The sequence below is a fragment of the Rutidosis leptorrhynchoides genome, unplaced genomic scaffold (assembly GCF_046630445.1).
Source record: "Rutidosis leptorrhynchoides isolate AG116_Rl617_1_P2 unplaced genomic scaffold, CSIRO_AGI_Rlap_v1 contig22, whole genome shotgun sequence".
NCBI lineage: Eukaryota > Viridiplantae > Streptophyta > Magnoliopsida > Asterales > Asteraceae > Rutidosis > Rutidosis leptorrhynchoides.
The window spans coordinates 105,162-124,512 of NW_027266468.1; the positions used below are offsets into that span (position 1 = coordinate 105,162).

General features: G+C 34.4%; 1 protein-coding gene and 1 pseudogene across 1 annotated transcript; one reads left to right on the plus strand and one right to left on the minus strand.

The window, feature by feature from the left end:
• Window positions 1-4,778: 4,778 nt before the first annotated feature.
• Window positions 4,779-12,496, minus strand: LOC139882023 (uncharacterized). The gene is made up of 22 exons (XM_071866405.1): window positions 11,700-12,496; window positions 11,440-11,555; window positions 10,910-11,118; window positions 10,131-10,250; window positions 9,754-9,882; window positions 9,542-9,667; window positions 9,116-9,171; window positions 8,912-9,011; window positions 8,658-8,775; window positions 8,314-8,523; window positions 7,822-8,146; window positions 7,618-7,711; window positions 7,427-7,535; window positions 7,058-7,323; window positions 6,841-6,965; window positions 6,520-6,754; window positions 6,223-6,411; window positions 5,846-6,132; window positions 5,535-5,742; window positions 5,202-5,441; window positions 5,039-5,127; window positions 4,779-4,938 (listed from the first exon to the last, which is right to left on the minus strand). The coding sequence occupies exons 1-22, from the start codon at window positions 12,494-12,496 to the stop codon at window positions 4,779-4,781; spliced, it is 4,308 nt and encodes a 1,435-aa protein (XP_071722506.1).
• Window positions 12,497-18,375: 5,879 nt separating this feature from the next.
• On the plus strand, window positions 18,376-19,027 carry LOC139882024 (uncharacterized; annotated as a pseudogene).
• Window positions 19,028-19,351: the final 324 nt, after the last annotated feature.

Here is a 19,351-nt window from a genome sequence, read left to right on the forward strand (position 1 = left end):
ATCTGCAAGAGGGTTGCGAGCAAGCCCTTGTCCGGATTGACAAGGCAACGAACGCGTATATCTGAAAGAGGGTTGCGTGAAGTCCTCACCCGTTTGGTGCAGGCAATATTGTAAGTCTCAATAGTTGAGATTAGGCCGTTTAGGTAAGCAAAGAGTACACTTAGGAAAATATGAAGTAGGTTATAGATGAGCGAGTTGTAACCCAAGTACTGTCCTATTGTTTCAAGTATAGTGGAATGCTGTTTACCTCTGGGCTAGGCCCCGCAGAGTAGGGAAACCGAACTGCGTTAACAATTTCCTGTGTTATTTACTTTACTGTACTGTTTTATCAATCTGTGCTAACGTGCACCTGTTAGCACAGTCGCAATAATCTGTCATATTAGGTCGGAATACACTATGAAATACAAATACGTTTTTCCTCTAAAAATGATATCCGGTTGAGTATACTATTGTAGCTAGGCTCAAGTTATAAAATTAAGATGCATGTAGTAATATTCAATACATACGTTTATTAATAAAAGACTGATTCGCTCAATATATGCTACTGAACTAGCTAGCTAGAAAAGATGCATGTAGTGACTCTACGATTTTTGTTTCCGAAATTCCTATCACAGAATCAATATCGACACTTGACATTCTTTGCATCAACACTTTCTAGTAAAACCAAACTCTCTCGGAAAGGTCTAAGAATATGACTAGCAACTATCCTTTTTATGTTGGCAATCTTCAAGTCTTCCTCAACCCTTAGATCATAAATCAAATGTGCATTCTTACATGTACAAATTTCTCCATACGACTTCTTACTTATTCCATATACCTCAAAGTTTCGCTCTATGACCTCTTCCATGCGAGCATACAAAAAACTAGAGCAATCAAATAGTTGGAACTTCCAAATGTTGGTCCACGAATTCATGTCACCGTATTCTTTCATCGTCCACAATTCTAAACTAAGATTATGCTCAAACCCACCAATTTCAATCGTGGTTCGACTCTTTGCCCACTAATACTACCAACATTCAGTATATCCGGAACTTGAATATAACGAAAGGGCTCAGTGTTCACATCAAATCCAAAAATCACACAGGTTTCCCCTATATCATGATTAGCTAACCAGTGTAGTGCCCCATTAAAGGTAGATGGTGGTTTTTTTTATCAAAAGAGTATTTGGGATCAGTTTGACATGGACCAAATTTCCAAGAGTTATTATTGAGGGAGAAGATTTCCAGGCGAGACTGTATACCTTTTGCATATTGAAGAATCTTGACAACCTTGTAGTTGTTAGTTAGGGAGTCGAATGCAAATCCAAGATGCTGAAAGCGTATAGAATGGGGGCACCACATGGCATTAGCTGAAGGGAGGACAAGTACCTTTCAAACGGCTGGGTTCCATAAGGAAATTAATGGTCGGGTTACATACGGCTCATCTCTGGCGAAGCATATCAACCCATTGCAAATCTCCATACAATTTGCATACGGGAAGTTGTAGATCTTGTCAAACGGGAATGTGAACAGCTTGTAGTTGTCTAAGTTTTGATTATCATGATGAAATTGCAACTGACATTGGTTCTTCCAGAGAGACAAGTACCGATTCCTTCCGCTATCGGTGCTATTGTCGTACAAGGAAGCGAATGATGGACTTTTTAGAAGCAAATGCCAGTGCTTTCTAACACACATGCAACGACCAATAGATTCCACTGGTAGTCTGATCAATATATGGAGTAAAACATCCTCGGGAATTTGTTTTAGTAAATCATCTTTTGATTCTCTAAAGCATCTTCTACCCTGACACCAAAACCAAATGATCCAAAATGACAGCGGCATCTTTCACACGATCACTTCAAATATAAACTGGGAGCTGCCACATACAAAAATTAATTAATTGACAAACATATCACAAATCAGGTTCACAATCCAGTCTTATCTATAGAAAATTGCAATATAATACAATCAAATCTTATGAATATATTTTGAATCTAATCTCATACTACTATTATAAAGAATTAACAAGAACGCAAAACAAGTGAGATTATGAATATGATTAGTAGAGGAATTTTAATGATAAACCCTCGTAGGAATAATTATATCAAAACGTACGTACCTGATAACTTTTGTGAATCCGATTGTACATAATAGAACTAGAGAAAGTAAAAGATGAAAATATAAATTTAATGGTAGAAGAAGGGAATTGCTATTTCCAAGAGAGTTTTAACTAATGTGAAGGGATTTTAATTTTTTATCATGAAAAATGAGCTAATTAATCTTTAAAATGAAATTTTCTTTTCAAAAATTTCAATATGATTGAATTTTGATTACATTTCATATGTAATTGAAACTCTTAATTTAGAATCTAATCTATTTTTTATGAAAAAAAAAAATTAAAATACCTTGGCATTAGTAAAAACTCTCTTAGAAATAGCAGTTCTTGTAGAAGATTACCAATATCCTCGTATTGTAGGCCAAGAGGGCATTTTCAATCCTTTTTTTCTTCTATATTTTATTTTATCAGTTAATGAAAAATCTGTAAAAAAGAATTCATGAATATTATTAAGAAAAAAAGAAATCTTACCTAATAAAAGTACACAAAAATTAGTACACACAGCCCGTTATGGACGTGAAATAAAGAACATGCCCTTCAGATGATAAGATTCCAATAATTTGAGGAGTATTTTCGTAATTTAAAATCTATGTGTGCATGGTGTCCATTAGCTTTTGGTATACCTTCAGCATGACTACTCAAAGTGTATATGGGATGAATAGAAAAGAAAATAAAAATAATACTCCATTTCGGTGAATTTAAGTATTTCGTAATAAAATTTGATTTGGTCCACTTTAAGTGTCGTTTTATGAAATTCATATATACTTTAGTTATTTTTTTTTATATTATTCTTGTATTTATTTTAATTAATATTTTATTTTAAATAAATATTTAAGAATTCTGAATAATAACAGACAATTAATTTTTCCTATCATTAATTGATTTCTTAAGATTCACAACTTTCATTATGACACATTTGAAGTGACCGGAGGGGTTAGTAATACTCCCTCCGGTCTATTTCAAGTGTCTCGTAATGAAATTTAATTTGATCCACTTCAAATGTTTTTTTATGAAATCTATGCATATTTGAGTTAATTTTTCTAATAATATTCTTGTATTTATTTCAATTAATATTCCATTTTAAATAAATATTTATGACTTTTGAATAATAAATGATGAACAGACAAATAATTTTTCTTATCATTAATTATTTTTTTAATATTCATATGTTTCGTTACGAGACCGATGGGGAAAATACTGTATTATTGTAATTCTAAAAATGTCAAAGTTTGACATTAGCTTTTTTTTCCCTCATTTTTGTAATTCACAGTACCATATGAGGGTATATTAGTAATTAACGAGGTCCATGTCTGTTAGTCTATGGTGTCAGTCTTACCTTAATTTCATCAAAATTCCCAACAACTGTACTATTCCGTACGCCGTCAATTTACTGTACCAGAATAATTCCGTTGACGGCGTTCAGTTTGACTGTTCAGCAAAGCGCACGGGTGATTTGTGAACATTTGCCACGTGAATGGACCCCAGCCAATAGACCAGAAAAGCATCTTGCATATGCTGTCTGTTGTTGTCAGAGAGAGTGAGACCAATTTGTGTGCACATGAAGTGTCAAAATGACCAAAATACCACTTAAATTATGATGAGAATATTCATAAATTAAGAATATAATTGATAAATCATATGTATGGTGAGTACTAAAAAAAACAATTGTGATAAAATAAAGGTAAATATTTCCTTAGCTCGTATTTTTTACCTTCGTTGACATTGTCTACTGAAACCAAACTCTCCCGGAAAGGTCTAAGAATCCTTTACGTTTGCAATCTTCAAGTCTTCTTCATCCGTTAGAAATCAAAATTCGATATATATCTCGAAAAAAAACGCTCCATATATAAATCTTCCTGCCTCTCTCATATCCTTTACCTCTATGAAATGTTCATTTAGAGTATACATAAAGCTAGATCAAATATATATATCTGTCCAACTTCGATATGTTGTGGTTAGATCAAATAATTTTATAGTTTGGGGATCATACTGTTAAATATTAAAGTAGGGCATAAATTGAGTTCGGTGAAGTCTGAATTGTCAACTGAATGAGGCTTTGAGGATATAAAAGCCCGAAAAATGAGGCCCGAAACAAAGGTTGTAATGGGCCATGATGATAAAGTGAGTCAAAGAAACGTGTATTTCAAAGCCTGATAAGCCTAAATTGTTCATCTGTTTGGTTCGTTCGGTTCGATTATAGTAATATTTAATTGGACCAATTCTTCTTCAGTTACAAAATGAAAAGGTGAAAACGCATGATGACATGGGATAAGTGACCTAATTACTATACTACAACAACATTTTGAGATATAGCTTCATGCGCCAACAGTTAGAACGAGAGATTGACTATCGGACATGAGGTGCATTCTACTTCCAAACAAATTAGAATGCAATATTTTGTGTGAAAGATAGGAAGAAAGTTCAAGTTTCATTCGCTTTGCAGATGATAGATTAACTACCAAGCATCTACACTCAAAGAATTGAAAATGAAAACAAAATCTATTCGTCGTAACATGAATTTCTCTCGCCATCTATACTAGCAGAGTTGCAAAACTGCCAAACCTGTACAATGTTTTACACAATGGAATTTACACATGAAAGAGGCACTAACGGTAATATATTCGCTCTTGACCAAACTCGGAAGCTATAAGCTACAATGTCTTTGTACCCTCCGCTTGTCATCATCAAGAAAGGGACTCGTGGGCCCAGAAAGCATCGGCATCCGGACAGAAAAGAGAAAAATCCTGAACCTCCAGATTAGCTACGTGCCAGTCGACGAAACGAGCTTGTATCGTCTTGATCAGAAGGAGGACGGTCGGCAAAAGCCACCACTCGTCGTCTTCTCTGTAGAAAAGAAATGCAATTCAAAAAGATAGGGAAAGTTAAAACGAGATGATTATACTTTCAATCTGGGTTTCTTAATGAAGAAGTCATCATTACTCACTTTCTTGTACTCCAAGTACTCGTCTTCTTCTCAGGTCGGTAGAAAGAGGAAAACCCATAATGGAAAATGCCACAAATGAAAGCCACACCCTATAATAGGAATTCCAGACATAAGATATTAATTACTTAAAAGAATCGCTTTGTCCTGGTTTAAGGAAACTTACAATACTAGAAAGAGAAGTAACATTCCACAAAGCGTATATACGAGCAAGTGAAGCCCTTCTAGGTTCTTTACTGAAAAGGGCGTTAAGCCCAGCCGGGAAAGGAGAGAGTAGAGACAATGGAAGAATTAACAAGACCGAAAGGAAAGCCGCTAAAGCCATCCAATAGAGTTGAATAAACATTAGAAGTGTGACACAGACATCTGCTATGAGCATTAAAGTAATCAAAAGCTGGAGTGTGTCCTGGAAACATAAGAAATTCAGTGTTGAGTGTTACCCAAGAAAACTAATAATCTCCATCAGCATAGTAAAAACATATAAAAATTGACAAGTTACCTGACGGCCAACTGGTCTAGTATTGTGCAAAAACAAAGTGAGTGGAAAAAGATAATCCCTCCTAAAATCTAAAGATTTCAATGTAACTTCACTTATAAGACCGCCGTTAACTCCGCCAGTTATCTTTTTCCGAGATAACGAATTACTCGAGTATGGAGAGTATGGCTGAGTTTGCTTGAGGCTCACTCCAACATACGGAGCATTGTTTCTAGAGCATAAAAACAAGTTACAAAATGAGAAAAACAGTACTTTCACAGGATTCCTAAACTATTATCGTTGAATTTTATACAGTTATGATCGCTCGAATTTACCTTAAAAGTTCACAACTGCTACCATCTGAAAGATCTGACTCATGTATGTTGCTCAAAGAATAGTCACCAGCCACCACCAAAACACCGAGCTGATAATAACCAGAAGCTGTCGCTTGGAACCATCCTAACTCTATTTTAACGCCGTGGAATTCCAGCTGAGGATTTCCATGACTATTTATCCAACAAATAACAGGAAGCAATGCTGAACGAATAGATCCTTGCCTCACAATTCTCAACCGAGCATTTAGTCCGGCTACCAGACGATTCCAGACGGTGGTCGGAACATGCTGAGAAAACAGAGAAATATTTGCGTTTAGGGTTTTGAATGTTCATCAAGTGGATAGTTAAAAAAATTTCAACTTAAACAAAGTAGAAACCTGGCCAAGGAGATTAGTTAACAGTGCATCGCTATGGAGATTATATGGTGACATATAGCTACCATCCCCACCAAATATTATACTCATAGGAAATCTCTTTTGTATAATAGAAACCATATCTACTCGTTTCTCATCTCCGCCAAGGAAGAAGTCAATGTAAGCAACCATCAAATCTGAAGTGGATCCTACCTGAAACAATATAAAAACATTTTTCTGTGAGCTTTGTTGTTAAAAAAAAATAAATAAATAAATTGAGGAAGAAAATGCTGATGTAATAAAATGACTGAAATGTTGAACCTTCATTCCTTTGTACAAAGCTCGTGATCTACAAGATCGAAGACAAGAATGGTCATATTCGGACTTGACGAAATCTTGAAGCCGCTGAATTTTCTTCCTCCGTCGCCATTGTTTCCAGGACCATGCACAAGGATATGCGAGCACCGACAAGATACTGTGAACTGATCCTTCCCACCAATCATAAGCAGCAACAGAGTTGATCTCATCTATAAATCTGTTAAAAGCATCTTCATACCTGCAAATTTAAGCATTTCACATTAAAGAAACAAAATGGTGAGAAAAAAGACTAAATTTAACAATGTAGAAGTCAAATTTACTTACACAATCTCAATTATTGCATTCGGGGGAGAGTAAGGAAGATGCCACGGTTCTCGGAATGTATTGGGACCCATGAAGTACAATCTATGAACATGGCTTTGAGTTTCTTCTGCTCTGGTTCCACGAACCTAGATAAAAACAAACATGATGCAAGAATTAATTTGAGTTAAAATTTTGAATTTCAGATGAAGTTTTTGGTAGCAACTAGCAAAAAATGTACCTCTGATAATGAAAGAAGATATGGAAGATGATGATGGCTTTGTTCTCCAATGGAACTCTCGGCATATGAAGAACCCGATCCGAGCAATTTGATTCTTAATGTGCTTAGTAATAGAGCTAGAAGCACCATAAACAATGAAAGTAGAAGTGCAAAAGGCCATGGACCCCAAAATGTATTTATCAGTTCTTCAAGAGGTGTGTAGCAATGTGGCATCTTGTATTTATCAGATATGCATACATAAGGACATTTTGGTTGAGTTGCTCCGCCTGTATTCAGTAACACCCTCATGCTAAATAAAAAATGAGAGGATAAAGTTTGAAAACATAAAAAGGGATAATACTGAAAAGTTAGTAATAACATATTAATTACCTCGTACATATACATAATTTGCACGGTTTGGAAGAAGTTCAAGAGAGCAAGGACTGCAAAGACCTTCATCGGAACCATCAACATCTTTATAAGTTCCAACAGGGCACTCCTAGAAATGGAGTCCAAATCAAATCTCAAGAAATCAAGGAAATTTCTATTAGGTCTATATACGAAAAACACTAGAAAAATACCTCACAGAAAGTACCATAGAGGCCTTTTGGACATTTTTTCCCAGTAATTGTCCCCTTCTCTCCCCAACGGCCACCGTCATCTCCGGCACCTCCACTGATAAAAAAGTTGTTTTGTAGAACTTTTTCTACTGTAATAATCTACTAGTATTTTTCATAATATCAGGAATAATTGCTAGTTACCAACTAAAAGAAAATCAGACATACCTATTCTTAATGGAGCCATTTACCATTGCAATTGGAGCATATTCATCCCCATTGTTTATCTTAGACCAGTGAAAGTGAAGTCTCCCACCACCACCACCTCCCCCACCAAGTGTGCCACCGTTGCCTCCGACGACGGATAAAGACGAGTTTTCAGCCAACTTAAGTTCCTGTAGGAAAAGAAGGATTGTCCCACCAGAAGCTCCACCAAGTCCACCAACCAGAGAACCATTCCCATCTATTAAGGCTCCATTATAGCTTTGTCCATCAGCTCGCAAAGATCCATGCATATCAAGCCTTAGGAGCGGCCAAATGATAGAGCCGAGCACTGTTAAACAAAGTCTTTCAGTATCCATGATAAATTGATAATATTACCTCCGTCGTAAAATGCTTGTCAATTTTTCTACACAACGTACATGTAAAAATTGACAAGTATTTTGGGACGGACGGAGGTATAAAGATTCTAAAGGGTGTAGGGATAGTATAGACAATTACCAACCATCCCCCCTCCAATCACGTGACCGTACGACTCACTAGGGCCCACAGTGCCACTTCCCAACTCACAAGGAAAATCAGGATCGCCATATTCATGGCCGCCATTACTCTTCCTCCCATTATAATATCCTGAACCTCCTCTTCCACCGTGACCAGCACCGCTACCGGCGCCGTTAAAATATTGTCCCTTTCCAAGACCTTCACTGCAGCCTGAAGAAAAACATTCTCGCTGTTTATTAACCAATTCAAAACATTTTTTCATTGAATTTAAAGTAACTGACACAAACACGGAAGGGAAAAAAAAAGATGATAGAGAAACAATAGATGGTAAAGCTAGCTGCTACCTAATTCTGATGCAGTAATTAAGCCGTCAGCATTAACAATGATAGTCCTCACCCTGTGTATGTGAATAATACTTCCCTTAATCATGCCATCCACAAGAATATCTTCAACACGACAAACCTACCAAATGCCAATAAAAGAAGAAAAATAAACCTTAATTGTTTACATAGAACTAAATGATGTCTCAAAACAGATTATGTCACGAAAATCGAATACATTATTGTCTATGAATACTTATTTTCAAAAAGATTCTCACTTGAAGTGAAAAGGTCAATGTATAGTTAACATGGCAATCATCTGGAGGAGTAATCAAATCTATTGGGCATGTATGACTCTCACAAAGAGATTTTGTAACCCTACAAGAAAGAATAGTCAATACTCAATAAAGAATTATAAACAAGTGAACAACATATACAGAACAATCACGGACTCATATCTTTAGTAAAATTGAAGTACTCACACATTTCTACTAGTATCGTCATCCAGGGGAGCTTGAAGCAAAGCCTCTGGTCCAACCTGATATGTAGATATGCTGAGTTTCATAATACTTAAAGTCCAAATGTATAACATAATGAAAAAGTCATTTCAACAAATGTAAGAAATACAAATCAAGCTGGCCATGGAAAAAGATAAATCAAGGTCATTACTCAGATTACAATATTTAAAGCGCCACTCGGTGTCAGATATAAATGAAACATTAATCAAAACTTTGACAAATGCCCTTTTCAGTGTTTAGCAAAATAAAGATGTCCTTAAATCCCCCTTTTTACTTTATGAGGTTTTCCTAGTATATATGGTTGCTTACATAATCGTACCTATAAGGAACTGAGATATTCCTTAATCCTTAGTATGTATCAAGAAATATTTAAATATGCTGAAGTCTTACAGTTATGTTATAAAACAGAGACAAGGAAAGTCTCTGAGCTTTGACTGCATCACCAAAACCAGTCAATTGGAACAGTCCTTGACCATATATGCCCAGATAAGCATTTGAACTGATGACAGATTTTCCCTGCAACGGCAGAAAACAATAATATCATCAAACTATGGATTCCATACTCATCAAATATAAGAAAAAAGTTTAATTTTTTTTCATACCCTTAGTACAACCAGGTTTCTGACTTCAAGAACTGAAGTAGTAACAAGTGTATTTCCACCACCATCAATTACAACTTCAGAGTTCCACATCAGTAATATTTTGACAGCAACTCTAAATGCACCAAAAACCTTCATGAATTATTTTTACAAATACACTTCATTAGGCCCTCAATCAAAAGTGAGTTTCACAGCATGAAAGCTTCAAGTATACCAAAATGTGACATACATACATATACATACATTGGAGAGAGAGAGAGAGGAGTCGATTTTATAAACAGACTGAACAGACTCGATTTTGTAATTTTACAAACAATTTTTCAAGTTTCATTCTTCATGTAGCTTTTTATGCAAGAAAACTAGCAGAATAGAAGAGTTACCTTAATGATAGAATCACTCATCAAAAGCTCTTCTGCAACAAGCTCAAATTCTGATACTGGATATGCAGACAATCCAAACACAATGCTACCCCCACGATAAAGACTAATTTGACCTCTTACCTTTAATATCAAATTCAAATAGTCAATTCAGTGGGAGCTTTAGAACCCATATCAAACCAAAATTAAACAGATTTGACCAGAAGCCAAAAAAAAAAAAAAAAGGAGCAAGCAGCCATCAGCTAATAAATAATGGTTCACATATAAGAAACACAATCAAATTTTCTTGGGGCTCGCTGAACTTCTGACCAGAAGGAAAAGCTAGTGTCTTTAAGGACCTAAGGAATTTCAAAACAAAAGGAAAACCCTAATATGGATAGCTCTTGCTGAAACTTGATCATTCAATGAGCATTTTCAATATTATCATCCTTTGAAGTTTCAAACACCCAATACGAATTAAATCTTGCTCCGGTTCTCATACTATTGGAACTTTACTAGCATATGTCTTCTAAGGGAAAATGCTAGCACATTTTCAATATAATTGCATGAGCAAGTCTAAAACACATTCAACAATGTCAATAGTTCCACTCTTAAATGAATAAATGAATATTAGTTGAAATGCATCTATGGTTCGGAATGGAAAACTAGAATGTAAAATGGAAAAAGGGGGACTAGCACAAAAAATAGTACCATTTTGTGATTTTTTTGCAACATTGTAAAGTATGACATACAAGAACACCAGGTTATCAACATTAAATGGCGGAGGAGTCTAGTTATAGAACCTGAACTCTGGTCCAAAGAAGAGGAACCAAAACTTTTGCATTGTTCTCTACAATAAGATTTGACCACAGCGGGCTAGTAGGAAAGTCAAGCAATGGAGTTTCTGTTTCTGTTGTCACATTGTCATTCCCAACTCTTAAACTCAGCAAATCAGCATTGAAATATGTACCGGCTGCACCAGCATTCCTCGGGCAGCCGATGCTAAAACCACCTGTCACAAAAGGATGATATAGCATAGCCAAATTATAACCACGTAAATGTCTCTCTTCCAGAGATAAAAACTAATTTTTCTCCAAATGTATTCGCAATTCTATGAAATATAATTAATTCTCTTCTTCCCAGCTATAAAGCATGAACAAGCTTGCTTCAAAATAATCCAAGTAGAACATGTATGCGATAAAAAGTGCCATTATCCAAGTGTTTCCCAAAAATATGGAATAGATTGTTGGTTGATGTGCCTTAGAGTTAACTGTGAAACATTCAAAAATTTAGACTTCCAGTGCAACTTCTCAATTGAATGATCTATACATACCATGCACAGTTACTTTTACATCCTCTTGTATGCTATAACAATCTAGAGATATTCTCCCGCCTCCACCTCCTCCCCATCCCGTCCCGCCGGCTGCACTGATCGTACCATATCCCTTCCTAAGCAAGGAAACAGGGAAAAATAATTATTTTCAAAACTAATCCAGTTCGGTACTGACATTTTTTTAAATGTATTGATCCTTTTCATTCACTAAGTTAGCAATGCCTCAGAATTGAGGAATAATCTGAAAAGGGTGCACTCACAACTTTATAGCATGCACATAGATGCTGCCACCGGAGCCACCTCCGCCTACCAGTCCTCCATAACCGCCTTCAGCGATTAAAGAACCATTCAGGTAAAACATGTCTTGTACTTTAAGTTGAATACGTCCTCCGCCATTGCCTCCAAACTTATGTTCAGTGGATCTGCTTCCACCTTTACTCCCATAACTCCAAGGTTTCGATAAAGTCTGCCAGGCGTAAACATCGCCGCCCCAATTCGTGTTGTTATTTTTCAGGCAGGAAGCACCACGGCCACCATGTCCTCCACCAGCTCCATCAGAACCAACTGGCGTACCACTAGTTTGAGAAGGAGGCGGTCCGGCGTAAGCTGTCGTGTTTATCAAAGAGTTGTTTTCCATTTCCAAATTGGCAGCCAATAAAACAACCGAACCGGCACTGATAGCCGCAAATTGACCCACAAAGACATTTCCTGACATATTGAATACAAGTCTACAGCCTTCTATGTGACAGGATATGGAAACATGGGGATATATTTCAAGATTACCCGTCCCAAATATGTAAAGATCTGAATTCACAGACAAGGTTGACTTAAGCAAGCAAGTAGTATTAAATGATCCTTCCCCTTCCAAATCCTCACATGATATAGAATCACTCAATGGTGATGTATCAATATACTTCAAAGTAGGAGAATCAGTCAAAGAGCCAGGAAACAAGTCATTAATCACAATGCCTTCCTGAGCAAGAGATACTGTGATCAAGTACAAATGCCCCAACAAAACGAAAGAGCTAAAAAGCCCTTTCAATTGCACAGGAGGCATTTTTCATCCACTTACTGACCACCAGATATTTCTGTTGTATCCATGTAACAAAATTCCAATTTTTAATCGAAGACACTTTCTCAGTAGAATACCAATATCGCTCTCCAATTGCCGTATCCTATGACAAAAAGAAGAATTTTAAAACAAGGGTATTTTTGAAACAAGTGAATCAACCAATCACAGAGTAACATTTTTCATTCTGTCCATAGCTTAAAATTCATCCACTACTACGGCAATCAAGCAAACACATAGTAGGCAAGAATGATCCATTAATTTGAATTGCGATTGCGATTCTTCTACTTGACAAATAGCATTCTAAACATCGACCCACAAAATCAAATCAAAATAACTTCAAAACCCAATTAACAGAGTCGTAAATTCTTCAAAGCAGAAAAAATACCGAGAGAGAAAATGCAGGAAAGAGAATCTCACTGAATCTAAGCAGAGGAGAAGAAGAAGAAGAAGAAGCTTCGTAACTGTTCTGTTACGATTTAGTGAGTGTGTTTTAGCTGTCCCGTCTCTCTCTCTTTCTCTCTCAATAGAGCTTTAAAGACTGGAAAAAAGTGGGTCATAAAAAAGGCACCTTTTTTTTTTATTTTTTTCCTGAGAGAAAAGAAAAAATGGCACCTGCCTTGTTTGTCTCTTAGCTTTTTGATTTGGGTTTTTTAATTTGATAATAAAAATTCATTTTGGTGGAAGTTTATTGATTGAATTTTTCATTTTGATGACAGAGTAAGTAGAGAATGGAAGAGATAGGCTTTACGAGTCCAAGCTAAAGCTACGTTATTATTTGCTGCTATATAGCTGAGCTGGATTCTCAGAGATTTACGCGTGTGTTTTTATTTTTAAATTAAATTTAGTTAGGATCAGGTCGTTTATTTTTATTTATACTTATTCTTTTATTCTATTTTATTTTTTTGAAGGTTTTTATTTATACTTATATCTTACCCTTTTATTGTGCCTTTAATTACGTGACTGACATTTTTTTTATTAATTCCTAAAACTACAAAGGTACTTATCTAAAATACGCTTTCGAATCCATGAATTTTCAATAAAATAAAATGTCTAAATGAAATCCCTTTTTTTTTTTTTTGAAGTGTCTAAATGAAATCCTATTATTAAAAAAATGAAAAATATTATGATAGTCCCAAAGAAATTACATACAGTATATTTTAATTAGATGATTAGTAATGGATTCTAATAAAAAAAATTATAAGAATTTCTTCGACAATCGATTCTAATAAAATTGAGAGCTGCAGCTAAAGAACAAGAAAAAATAGGTCAAAACCAAAAATTGTTTTCTCACTTTTCTAGTCAATTTTTTCTTTCCGTAGTTAAGAATCACTCAATTATAAAATCATCCTCATAATCTTACTGTTATTGAGTATCGATACACATTTTTTAGCCGGTAAAACTGAATAGCCCACTCAATATTTTGTGTAGTGTGCACACCATGCACTCCAAATCGACAAAATGACTAATATATTCTTTCAATGATTAGAATATCCATAAATTGAGGGTATTATTGACAAATTATATACATAGTGCATTTACACAACTCTGTTTTAGGTTAATTTGGAGAATTTGGAAAGCAGAAAAATAATGCGTTGTTTTGGAAAATCAAATTATTTCTTCTTCATTCATAAATAGAGTTCATTGTTAAACCCTAAAACTTTATTTCGATGGACGATATATTGATCAACTACAAATAGACATGACGATCAACATCCTCCAACGTCGTGCAGTCCAAGATTATATACTGTTTAATTAGGAGCTTTGATTGATGAAGACGTAAATGTAAAAACTACATACGTGTACGTATATATAACATATATGAGTACTACAAAACGAGAGGAAAATATTCTAACAAACTCAAATTGCTTACACACTAGACATAGATTAGATTATAGATATACTAATTTATGAAAACCAGACTAGGACTCCTTGAATATAATATTCATGCACGGTCTTTTGCTTTGTGCGTCACAATCAATTTTAATTTTTAGGTTAGAATTTTCTAACACGTCATCACATAAATATATATATTATTAATTGATATAAATATGTATATTATTAATTGATATGTATAATTTTTTTAAATTTCGTCCAATTATTAAAAGAGAGAATTTTGACCATACATCCGTGACAAAAGATGATTCGCACACCTAAACTAGAAAATTTCCATTCAATAATTTTTCCAATTTTATATACAGCATTTAGGTTCATTAATTCGGTCAAGATATAAAATAAGTTGAATTTCAAAATATTAAGCAATACTATAATATATATATGTGGAGGTTGGCATTTGAAAATGTTGTTTTCGATCAAAACAGCTCTTGCCAATTTCAAAAACCACATCAAGATCAAGAGAAAATAAAATAAATAAATTCACGTAATGGATAGATGCTTACGTACTTAGAGATATTATTTATTTATGAATAAAATTAATTTTGGTACTCTTGATCATGCAATTTCCTTTTAGTTGGCCTCGTTAAGGATAACATTAAAAAAGGCAAAAATAATCATTTGGTCCCTGTTTCAAACGTTGTTGAACTGTTTCGTCCTTCCAAACATAAATTGAATCAAATGGTTATTTAAATGTTAATTTTTGAACTAGTTAGTCCCTCGACCCTAACGGACGTTAATTTTTGTCGATTTGGCACTTTCAGCCAATCATAGAGTAACACGTGTCACTTACGTGTAAAAAAATGCCACCTAGACTTTTTACACGTAAGTGACACGTGTCACTCTATGATTGGATGTAAGTGCCAAATTGGCACTTTATATTTGGAAGGACAAAACAGTTCAGAAACGTTTGAAACAGGGACCAAACGGTTCATAAACGTTTAAATTAGGGACCAAACGGTTCAGAAACGTTTAAACCAAGGATCAAACGGTTCAAAACCGTGTAAATCAGGGACCAAACGGTTCAGAAACGTTTAAACCAGAGACCAAACGATTACTTTTGCCCTTTAAATAGTTATGTATATTATGCTTTGTATTTATTGTTAAAATAATAATATTAATGATATTATATTTATATTAATATAATAACATATCGGATCGGATCTTTCGGATGATAAATTTCTATATCCGTATCCAAGTTTAACGAGACTGGTCGTGTTTAAGATCAAAATCGATCTTCGCCACCTCTACTCATAGATATGCTTCTCGACAAAAACTAAAAAAAAGATACTACACTACTTTAAATTAAAGTGATGTGAAATGAGACTAAGAATCGATATTAATGAATGATTAATTATCAAACGAGTATCCATTAATTATAAATATAGAAATATTGAATCAATTATTTTATTTATTGACAGCAAATTATTTTAGTGTCTGAGCTTCATGAATTCGTGAGGTAGTGAATTCATTAATCATGTTTAGGATTGACAATTTAGATTCAATCTGATCCGTTACGGATCGGATCGAAAAGTCCGCAGATCGGATCGGATACGGATATAGAAATTTATCATCCGAAAGATCCGATCTGATATGTTATTATATTAATATCAATATAATATCATTAATATTATTATTTTAACAATAAATATAAAGTACAATATACATAATTATTTAAAGGGCAAAAGTAACTGTTTGGTCACTGGTTTAAACGGTTTTGAACCGTTTGATCCTTGGTTTAAACGTTTCTGAACCGTTTGGTCCCTGATTTAAACGTTTCTGAACCATTTGGTCCATGTTTCAAACGTTTCTGAACTGTTTCGTCCTTCCAAATATAAAGTGCCGATTTGGCACTTACATCCAATCATAGAGTGACACGTGTCACTTACGTGTAAAAAGTCTAGGTGGCATTTTTTACACGTAAGTGACACGTGTCACTTTATGATTGGCTGTAAGTGCCAAATCGGCAAAAATTAACGTTCGTTAGGGTCGAGGGACTAACTAGTTCAAAAATTAACGTTTCAGAGACCATTTGGTTCGATTTATGTTTGGAGAAACGAAATAGTTCAACAACGTTTGAAACATGGATCAAACGGTTATTTTTGCCCATTGAAAAATAATAAAAACAAAATAGAGAAATGCTGCATAAAGTCGTTTATCTTAGCCCACTAAAGATAGGCCCATGAGCCCAATTCCGCATTTTCCTCAAGGGCGAGAACAAGTCATTTTCGAATGCATAGGGACAAAACTGAAACTTTAAGAAAATCACAAGGGCCTTTTTAGATTTTTTCAAGATGGAGTTCTGTACAAACAAATCATAACTGTTTTTGGGAAGTGGTCTCATTCTCTCTGACAACAAATTGCATGTGCACAAGATGCTTTTCTGATCTATTGGCTGGGGACCATTCACGTGGCACACGTGGCAAAAAGCTGTAGGTTCACTCGTGCTGTGAACAACTGAATTTTAACTTGTCACGTGATTTTTGCTGAAGAGTCAAACCGAACGCCGTCATTAACAGAACGCCGTCATTTTTGCTGACGGCGTATAGTACAGCTGCAGTGAATTTTGATGAAATTAAGGTAAGAGACACATCAGACTTACAGACATGGAAGTCAAATTACCAATGTACCCTCATCTGTACTGTGAATTGGCCATTTACAGTACGAATTGAATGAGAGTGAAAGTCACCTGTCAATAGTCAGTCAGTCACCCCAACTCTTCTGCCTCCTTTTTTTACGATTCTGAAATTTACCAGATGAAAGATATTGCTGTATTCATCCATAAAAATTAAATATTTAAAAAAAAAACATATTAATATAATATCGTATTTATTTATACATATTTTTTATTATTTGATTTTTAAGATTCATAAAAATAAAAATATATTATTATAATTTAATGGAAGAATTATGAATCTTAAAAAAAAATGATAAAATTATATATTTTAAATTTAAATATGAACAATAAAAGTGAAACAGAACAAAATAAATCTTTAACTTTTAATTCTCCAAATTTCTTTATCTTGATTTTTGCTGCTCCACAAATATCATTGCCTCATTGGTGTGTAGGGATAGTGACATTTCAGGTCTATAATAAATTAAAACATATACAAGTTATGATTAGTTGCATCTTTAAGTTCCCAAATATTGATTTCAAAAAATATTAGTAATGATAAATATTCTACACCAATATCTTTTTCTTTTTGATAACTACACCAATATCTTTTTACTTCTAATCATCAACAAGTACGTATTTTTTACTTTAGCCTTCGAGTAAAAATCTAATACCATATCCTATAAAGAATATGGAACGAACGAAATCAAATTCCCTAGGCTTTCATCACTCAATTTGGACTTGGACGTGTTAATAAGGTATGAATGAATGATATACTATTTCAACTTCAAAAAATGATACTACCTCCGTACAAATAGTTGTCGTTTTTTAGAAAAAAATTGTCCCAAAAAATTAACTTTTTATGATTTATTATGAAATTTTAAATATAAATTATCAAATTTATTCTTTAATTAGTGCGAAAAGAATATCAATTATTAGTTGAATTAAAAAAAAATTGATTAATTAAAATAAAAATATTATAATAATTTAAAATAAAAAATAAACATCATAATTTCTATACATAAAAATATGAAAAACGACAAATATTCTCAACGATAGAAATGATATACTTTTTTTCGTTTGGCCGTCCAATTCGTTTTTATCGGATCAAAATTAGAAAGTCAACTACTCAATATAACGTGTCATAATAAATTCATAAAGATTTAATCGTATTCGTCAGCCACCACTTAATGAAAACCAATCGATTGAATTTAAAAAATCAATGTCATACATATCGAATCATATTCTTATTCTATAAAAAAGGATCGGCCCAACTTTCAAATTAAAAAAATAAAAAAGATTACTTTAAAGCAAGATTATAAGACTTTCTTCAACAAAGAAAAGTTAGCACAATGAGAGAATGGGAGTATTACAATTTGAAGTAGCAGGTCAAAAGCTATTAATCCACGAACTCGAGGACGTATACGACTCAGTAACGGGTTGTACACTTACCGGGTCATGGGTTTGGGACTCGGCACTCATCCTTTCACAATGGATGTCAACTCAAATCGACTTTAAAGGCAAGTGTGTCCTCGAACTCGGCTCAGGAACCTGCTTTTCCGGCTTGGCGGCGGCTAAACTCGGTGCAAGCCGAGTCGTACTCACCGATATCGGCGCGCTGGTCCCTGGGTTGTTAAAGAATGTGGAAGCAAACGGACAAGGTGACCGAGTAGAGGCGATGGAACTCGTTTGGGGATCGGACGAGTTGAGTCGACTCGGTGAGTTGGGCGAGTTCGATATAGTTTTAATGAGTGACGTGTTTTGCGACCCGAGTGCGATGTCGGGTTTGGTGAAGACATTGAAGGAAGTTTGTGGGGGAAAGAAGTGTGGAGGTTTGGGCAGCGAGTGAAATGAGGTCGTGAACTGGGGAGTGCTTTAACGAGTTAGCGAGTTAAGGTTTTGGAGTGATTGAATTGTCGAGTCAACTCATCCCTGCTTCGACTTTGGGAAACAATAGTAATTTTGATATGTTTGCGATTTTAAATTTAATACCACCAAGAACAACAACTTGACACAGACATAGATTTGTGCTTCAGAGATCAAATAAAGTCAAACTTTGACTTTTTGTTCCTTCGCTTCTTCTTCTTTTTCCATTTAGTTTCAAGTTTTATCATCAACTTCTCTATTATGCGTTTGCTTAAAAAAAAATCATGATCTACTCGATTCGACTCATTTTAATCTATTTTGATTTATTTTTATTCAAAAATATACCTTTAATTCATATCAATTAATATTTGATATAGTTACATGCATAAATTATATTTTATTATTATTAATCATCATATAATTTTTTATAATGTTTTAACATATATTTAATCATACATTAATCATTCACT

Excerpts from the sequence above, each read along its gene's own strand:
- LOC139882023 (XM_071866405.1), bottom strand. The coding sequence starts at position 12,496 with ATGCCTCCTGTGCAATTGAAAGGGCTTTTTAGCTCTTTCGTTTTGTTG. Across the intron at positions 11,119-11,439 it reads TGTAAAAGTAACTGTGCATG|GTGGTTTTAGCATCGGCTGC; the intron begins GTATGTATAGAT and ends CTTTTGTGACAG. Across the intron at positions 6,412-6,519 it reads CTTTGTACAAAGGAATGAAG|GTAGGATCCACTTCAGATTT; the intron begins GTTCAACATTTC and ends ATATTGTTTCAG.